The sequence below is a fragment of the Athene noctua genome, chromosome 6 (genome assembly GCF_965140245.1).
Source record: "Athene noctua chromosome 6, bAthNoc1.hap1.1, whole genome shotgun sequence".
Taxonomy (NCBI): Eukaryota; Metazoa; Chordata; class Aves; order Strigiformes; family Strigidae; genus Athene; species Athene noctua.
The window spans coordinates 25,373,864-25,381,747 of record NC_134042.1 but is presented as its reverse complement, the minus strand read 5'-3'; the positions used below and the strand labels follow the sequence as shown (position 1 = coordinate 25,381,747).

Below are 7,884 nucleotides of genomic sequence, written 5' to 3'. Positions count from 1 at the left end.
CAGGGCAACGACAAGCCTTGTATGTGCGTGCTGACAGCGTGGCGGCGGTGGCCGTCTGCTGGCATCAAGGAAGGCAGACGTGGAGGACGTTCTATTCATTGCCAGTAATAACGGTGCCGGGGTGAGGGGGCCAGACACCAGCCCGTACCCCTCCACCAGTGCTGCTGCTACCCAGCCCAGGCTACCGGGGCATCCCTGCCTGCCAACAGCCCCTTCCCCGAATCCCCACGCGGGGCAGCCGCGGAGGGGCGCGGTGCGGCCGCCGGGCCGAGGCGTGCCGTGGGGCCCCCCCGCCGGGCACGGCGGCTCCGGGAGCCCTGCCCTGGCACCCCGCACCTGGCCCCACCCTGGTCCTCTTGGCCGGGAACGGCCCGGCAAAGGAAGAGACGGGGGGGGTGTCGGAGGATTAGGGCAGGAGGGCTCAGCCGTCCGCCAGGAATTGGGCAAGGAGGGGAAAGAGCTGCGAGGAGACAGCGCTGCCCTCACACAGAGCCTTGCGAGTGGGGCCGCCGGGGACTGGGGGCGGAGGGGCCCCGAGAAACCCCAGACGCGAGATGCTCCACGCCCTGAACAGCTGGAGGAGCAACTGTGCGTGCGCTGCGGAGGGGTGAGGATTTTCGCGTTAGCTTTTGGCGGTTTCGCTTGTTTTCTTAAGATTCCCGCACCAAGAGGGAGATATTTCGACCGTTGTGTTGCGGAATTTCTCCCACTCGAACGAGAAAGCCAGGGCAGGGGGGCTTCCCCACGGCGGGGAATTGTCCCGGTGAGTCACAGCAAGAGTTTTTCCCCCCCAGCGCCCTGTGCCTAGGGAGCGCTGGTAGGGAGTGTGTCTGGGTCAGTTCCTGCCTTCCACGCCCAAGTATGTGCCCCCCGAGCAGGGAGCGGCTCCCGGCGCCCTGCCTGCGGCCGGCGGTGACAGCCACCCGGGTCCGCCCTTCCCGGCCACTGCGGAACCTCCGCACCGCACCGCTCCGCTCCCTCCCTCCTTCCCTCCCGGCGTGGGCTCTGGACACGGTGTGCTAGGCACATCTTCCATTTTGGAGGGGCTAGGGGGACGGGGGGTATATTACACAGGCTCGCACAAGAAATCACTGACACAGTTTCCATGATCTCGCTGAGGGTGGGTCGAGAAGGGAGAGTTGCAGCAAGGTGCCTCGGTGGTGCCCCTGTGCCAGGCGCAAGGGCTTTGGGAGAGTAATTTAAACCTCTCTGTGGATGTGTTGGAGTTGTGCTAGTGACCAGGAGAGAGGAAAGACTTCGTCCCAGCTCTGCTCTTGCCCCCTTTAACTCAGACTTCTCCAGGAACGGCTGGCCCGGCCGCCGATCTCCACTCCCACGGCAGGGCAGGCTGCGGGCAGGCTGCGGGCAGGCTGCGGGCAAGGCCGCCCCCTCGGCACTGGGAGCGGGGGCGGCAGCGCTGGGCAGGGGGTGCTTCGTGTGCCGGTGGCTTGGCGCAGCCAGACACGCACCCGTGAACCAGCCCACGGGGAGCAGGGAGCGCCTCATGCCTTTGTATCAAAAAGTTGCGCCTAAAAAGTGTCTCGCTTGTTGAGAAAGGATTTGCCTGCGGGTTGCGGGGGGTCCTTCCCCTCTGCCCTCCGAGCCAAGGTGCCCCGAGGGTCTCAGCCAGCCCAGTCGGCCTCTCACACCTAAGCACATGCTCAAGTGTTGCGCTGAATCGGGGCCGCGCTCCTGCGTGGGCTCCGCTGGCGGAGGAAAGGCGCGGAGCCACCGCAGGACCTGGAAGAGCCTGAAGGAGGGGAAAAGCGATCTGGGGCAAGGAGCCGAGTTAGGTGCCGGAGCAGGAAGAAATGCCACCGCACCCACTCCCCTCGCAGCTCCTGCCCGGCGAAACGGGTGGCAAGGCATAGCCGGAGCCCTTCGGCGGCTCGGGCTCGCCGAGCACATTTGATTCCCCTTGGGGAGGCACAGCAGCTCGTATAGAAAAGACATTGTTGTCTTTGGAGAGCCCTGTGCGCACTTTCAAAAGCTGATCCTTGAGTTCCCAGCCCCCGCAATCCAGTTGATGAGGAAACGTGCTGCGGTCTTGGTGGCACCGTTTCCATTGGGATTGGCACCATTTGATTGACAAAGTCTCCCATTCTTCCACCTCTCGAGTGTTATCAAACGGATTGTGTGGGGTCAGAAGCTATTGAAGGGACGTCCGTGTAGCCGCATTCTGCAAACACGGGGTGAAGACCGTGCCTTTCTCATGAAAATGCTTCCACCAGGCAAAACGCATCTCATCTTTCCTGCTCTCCTCCTTAGCATTTCTTTTTAACTCGAGCGTTTTACTAAGCAGCATCACCAGGTAAACGAGCACATCACTAGAGGCAGCCTAGGCAGGACCCTGTCGGGGTGGCCACCCTCCCCGGGGGCTGCGGGGGGCCAGCTCTGGCAGGCGAAGCTTGGGTGGATGGTTTGAAAGAAAAGGGTGAGCGGACGGGACAGGGCAGCAGTGGAGAAGCTTTTCTCGCCACTTCTCCGCGGTTTGGCTCGCCCCATTATAGCTCATTTGGGGCGGGAAAGGAGGAGCAGAGGCTGACCCGCTCCCTTTTCACTAGGTCGGTCGATGTAGCGGGTCTAAACAGGGCTGCCCGGACCCTGCGGGGCGCAGCTGTGCCTGGACGCGCGTCGGTGTATTTCTAACTGAGAGAGTTTCAGCCCGCTCCCCCGCGGAGGGCAGCGGAGACCCCCCGCGTTAACTGCCCCGGCAAGACCCCGCGCAGAGAGGCTGGACTCGCTCGGGTTAATCGGCTGGAGCAGTGTTTCGGAGGCGGTTTAACCTGCGCTCAGGAGAAATAAGCTCGCCCAGCCGCAGCCGGCGGTGGCAGGGGTCGTGCGGCGGCGCCCCCGGGAAGGCGCAGGGCGGGCGGTGGGGCGGCTCCTCCGCCCCCGCTCCCCGCCGCTCCCGCCGCCGGAGCTGGCGCTGGGGCCTCCCCAGCTGCCCCACCTCGCACTCCCTAGAGAAAAGGAGTCGCTGCTCCTACCCCACAAATTGCGCGGTCACTCGCTGCCGTTCGTCTCTGAATTGAGCCGACCGCAGCGTCGTTTTGGTGGATCCTGTGATGTTTAATTTTTTTTTCCCCCCCTCCATCCACCCCCTCCTTTTTAAGGCTAGTGAAACAGGCACGGAGCTGATGTGCCTGAGAAATCCGGGGGAGGGGAAGACACCAAGGCAAGGTCGAGTGTCTCTCTGTAGGAAAAACCCGCGCAGAAAGGAGAAAAAATGAGGGCGGGGGGGGGGGAGTGGGGGGAGAGAAGATAAATGTTGCAGGGATCCGGAAAGACAAGATCTAAAGATCTGGAAAGAAACGAGGTAGAAGCAGCCACCTTTCTATCCCAAAGTCGCCCTTCTCTGCCTTTGGTGACCCAGCAGACTCCCAACAAGCCCACTTCGGGGTATTCATCCCTGAGGGAGCTGGTGTCGAAAGAGGCAGCTGAGATGATGTAGGAGAGCTGGAAGCCTGATTGAAGGAAAGTTCCCCCGATTATATTTGTGTGGAAAAGCTCACCTCTTGCAGAGCTCTAAAGTGTAATCAAGGCTGAGGCTTACACTTGAAGGATGTTAACTCTCATACGGGAACCTACTTTCTCCTAAACGGTTTCTTGCCTAGTGAATGAGAGCCTCCCAATTGAAGCAAAATGATCCTTATGTACTAATATCAAGCACAGTCACAAAGCGACCGGCTATTTATGCTGCCACTTTAGACAAAGATATTTAGTTATTCCCGGGTAGCAAGTGCACTTTTGCATTTTTAAGCACGAACCAGCCGAGCACAAACATATTTACAAGTGCAATTACTAAATAGTTACTTGACACTTCAAAGTCACTGGGTTAACTGTACCTTCGCTGTAATTTTCTTAATATTCAGGTAATCGCTGTATTAAATTGGGTTTGCCAGGGCCGTAGGCCGGGGTGTGAAACACTTGGGGGAGGTTTCTCTCCTCCGCTCGGGAACACCCCGAAATATAAACTCTGGAGACACTAGACGACTTGGGCGATTTCTTCAGAGACCCGAGTGACATTCGCTGCTGGCTGCATGTACGTGTGTGTGGCTGTGAATGGGCTCGCTTTTGTTTTCACACCGGATCCGAGGGCAGATCCGAAAGTGCCAGAAATTGCAGTTTATTCGAAACTGCAGGGAATTCATTGGCAAGGTGGTGTAGCAGATGACCTGAGAGGTCTTCTCCATCCAGCTCCCGTGCTGTATAAATAACCTTAGAAAGCAGCTTCGGGTTCAGAGGGACCATGAGAGCCTGTGACAGGCTTTACCTTTGAGAATAACGAGCGACATTTTGCGCTAACCTGTTCCATAGCGGTCTCTCGCCCCGGACAATTAAATTACTCCTTGTTTTTGCAAACTTGCATCTTCCACCTCTTCCTGAGGTTAGGGGTGGGGGTGGGGGTGCGGGGAATCCCTGAGTGAACGGAACTTATGAGTTTAGGGAGACAAACGGTCCTCGCACTGGGGGTCTCGCACTGGGGGTCTGAGCAGACATAGAGAAGGTTCCCGAGATGCGAAATCCCGAGCGCTGTTCCGCCGCCGGCAGGCCGGCCGGGGTACCGGGCGAGCCGCTGCGGGGAGCGCGGGGCGCCGGGAGCGCTGGCCCGGGAGCGCGGGCTGCCCTCCGGAGAGCTGCCCTCCCGGCGGCCGAGCTCCTGACAGACCAAACTTAGTGGGGGGAGAGCGGGACTCGGTCCTTCAGCTCGCCGCATTCAGCCCCGTCTCCCCAGCTCTCACAAAGGCTGGGCTGACAGCCTTGCCACCCGGGAGCTGATTTTAAATCCTTTCACCCAGTCAAATGGGGGTCTTTTCTCCTTGCCTTCCATTTCCCGTCCACGATATTGCCACCCCCGAGAAAAATAAAATGAGTTGTGCTCACGGGGTCTCTCTCTCTCTTTCCCTCTTTCTTCCGCTCTCTCTCTTTTTTTAAAGACATAAAAAAAAAAAAAAATCCTGACAAGTAAAACTTAAAGGTGTTTACCTTGTCATCAGCATGTAAGCTAATTATCTTGGGCAAGATGTAGGCTTCTATTGTCTTGTTGCTTTAGTGCCTATGCCCCGCCTCTGGTGGCAGCCTAAAACCTGGCGTCTGGCTAAAACAAACGAAAGGCAGCCCTGAGCCTCCACTCAATCCAATTAAGGCGGACTTCGTCCACTCGGTTACGTGTACATCCAACAAGATCGGCGTTAAGGCAACACCAGAATATTTGGCAAAAAAAAAAAAAAAAAAAAAAAAAAAAAGATTTGCCTCCCCTTCCTTTTTTTTTTTTTTTTTTTTTTTTTCCCCAGCCGCCGAATCATGTCGATGAGCCCAAAGCATACGACTCCTTTCTCAGTGTCTGACATCTTGAGTCCTTTGGAGGAAAGCTACAAGAAAGTGGGCATGGAGGGCAGTAACTTGGGGGCTCCCCTGTCAGCCTACAGACAGTCTCAGGTTTCTCAGCCGGCCATGCAGCAGCACCCCATGGGCCACAACGGAACAGTGACTGCCGCCTACCATATGACAGCGGCAGGGGTCCCCCAGCTCTCCCATGCTACGATGGGGGGCTACTGCAATGGGAACCTGGGCAACATGAGCGAGCTCCCGCCTTACCAGGACACCATGCGGAACAGCGCTTCGGCGACAGGATGGTACGGCACCAACCCGGACCCCCGCTTCTCCTCAAGTAAGTCAGCACGGGGCTGGGTGGCGGGCGCGGGGTGGCCGCGCACCTGCCCCGCCGCACCGCGGGCAGCGGGCGCCGGGGGGCTCCGCGCCAGGGCAAAAGTCGGTCCAAATCCCAGCCGCCCCCCCCGCCCCCCTCCGCCCCCCCAGTTCCTCCTCCGGCCCGAGGATCGTGCCCGGTCTGTCCCTCCTCCCCTGGCTGGTTTCATGTCAGGCTGCCGGGGCTGCTTTTGCGGGGGGAAGGGGTGGGAAGCCCCGCGATGGCGGGGAGCGGGAGCCCGGGGCTCGCCGTCCAGCGAGGCGGGAGCGGCACGGCCCGGGGGCCCGGGAGGGAGTCGGCGGTGCCCGCTTGCCCGCGCGCCGCCCGGCACCGGGCGGGCGAGGGGGAAGCCGGAGCCGCGGGAGCCGCGTCCCGGGAGAAGCGGGGGGGAGCGGGCGAGTCCGCCCCGGCCGGCGCCGGCGGAGCCCTCTGGCCCCGGCCGCTCCCGCCGCGCTGTCACATCAGGGGCTTGCTCGGGTGTCATCCCCCGGGGCAAGGGCGAGGTGCGAGCGGTCGCCGAGCGGGCGAGGTGCGACCGGGGTTGGGCCGGGAGAGAAGGGGGTCCCGCCGCCCACCGCTCGCCCCGGGGCCGTTGTTTGGGAGCGGGGGCGCCCCGAGGCCCCGGCCGGGGCTGGGCTGCCGGGGGCTGCGCGGCGCCCCGCCGGGGGCGAGCGGCGGCGGGCGCCGCCGGAGCGCGGAGCCCCGCTCGGGCCGGGCCGGGCCGGGCCGAGCCGCCTAAAACGTGCCGCCTTCTCCCTTGCAGTCTCCCGCTTCATGGCGCCGTCCTCGGGCATGAACATGGGCGGCATGGGCAGCCTCGGCTCCCTGGGAGACGTGAGCAAGAGCATGGCCCCGCTCCAGAGCACGCCGCGGAGGAAACGGAGGGTCCTTTTTTCCCAGGCCCAGGTTTACGAGCTGGAGAGACGTTTCAAGCAGCAGAAATACCTCTCCGCCCCGGAGAGGGAACATTTAGCCAGCATGATACATCTCACCCCGACTCAGGTCAAAATCTGGTTCCAGAACCACCGCTACAAGATGAAACGTCAGGCCAAAGACAAGGCTGCGCAGCAGCAGATGCAACAGGAGAACGGCTCTTGCCAGCAGCAGCAGTCTCCCAGAAGGGTGGCGGTGCCAGTGCTTGTAAAGGATGGCAAGCCCTGCCAAGCAGGCTCCAACACACCCACAGCAGCTATCCAGAGCCATCAGCAGCAGGCAGCTACAACGATCACAGTGGCTACCAATGGCAACAGCCTCGGACAGCATCAGAGCCACCAGACAAACAGTGCGGGGCAGTCTCCAGACATGGGACAGCACTCGGCCAGCCCTTCCTCTCTGCAGAGTCAAGTCTCCAGTTTGTCTCACCTAAACTCTTCTACTTCTGACTATGGCACTGCCATGTCTTGCTCCACCTTGCTATACGGTAGGACCTGGTGAAAGGATTAAAAAAAGCAAAAGAAAGAAAAAAAAAAAAAAGAAAAAAAAAAAGAAAAGAAGAAAAAAATAAAAAAGAGGCAGATTTTCTCAGTCACACAAATCTCTGTCCTGTCCAAACTGGGTGTTTTTCTTTTCTCTTTCTTTTTTAATGCACTCCCTCCCCACCCCACCCCCCCCACCCCCCCACCCCGTTTTACTGAGCGGTTCTCTGAGGACCTCTGAGAGAGAGAGACTTTTTTTTGTCCGTTTTTGTTGTTACTCTTGATGGGTTTGGGTCTTTCTTTTTCTTTTGGTTTTTTTTTTTTTTTTTTTTTTTGTTTGTTTTTTTTTTCCAAGTTTGTTCTATGGGGTGTTAAAAATAATTCTGACTAATTACCACGGAGCAGTCTGCAGAAAGGGGACCATCGTTAGGCATGGTCCGAAGGCTTGGATTTCAGATGTACACTTTGCCAGCGTCTAGGACTTGCATGTAAATATAGAGATTTTGGGGGATGGGGTGGTTTTCCCCAAAAAAACGCATTCGCGTCACCCAGAAACAAGAAGCAGCTTCCCCCCTCCCCCGGTCTCCCCTCCTAGCCCCGCCGCCAGGGCCAGCGGATGGAGACGTGGAGTCATCAAAGGCTTGGCTTTTATTTTCCTCCTTACGTTTGATGTGAACCTGTAGCTGTATAATGCTGTCAAAAGTTGGACTAAACCCATAGTTTTTAGTAGCCTGTATATTTTGTTGTAAAAAGAAA

The 7,884-nt window shown here is 58.9% G+C and overlaps 1 protein-coding gene across 1 annotated transcript; it reads left to right on the top strand.

Moving 5' to 3' along the window:
* The first annotated feature begins 554 nt into the window (after positions 1-554).
* NKX2-1 (NK2 homeobox 1) lies at positions 555-7,317 on the top strand. Its single transcript, XM_074909227.1, has 3 exons — positions 555-607; positions 5,298-5,674; positions 6,477-7,317. The coding sequence occupies exons 1-3, from the start codon at positions 555-557 to the stop codon at positions 7,145-7,147; spliced, it is 1,101 nt and encodes a 366-aa protein (XP_074765328.1). The 3' UTR covers positions 7,148-7,317.
* Positions 7,318-7,884: the final 567 nt, after the last annotated feature.

Excerpts from the sequence above, each read along its gene's own strand:
- NKX2-1 (XM_074909227.1), top strand. The coding sequence starts at position 555 with ATGCTCCACGCCCTGAACAGCTGGAGGAGCAACTGTGCGTGCGCTGCG. Across the intron at positions 608-5,297 it reads TGTGCGTGCGCTGCGGAGGG|CCGCCGAATCATGTCGATGA; the intron begins GTGAGGATTTTC and ends TTTTTTCCCCAG. Across the intron at positions 5,675-6,476 it reads GGACCCCCGCTTCTCCTCAA|TCTCCCGCTTCATGGCGCCG; the intron begins GTAAGTCAGCAC and ends TCTCCCTTGCAG.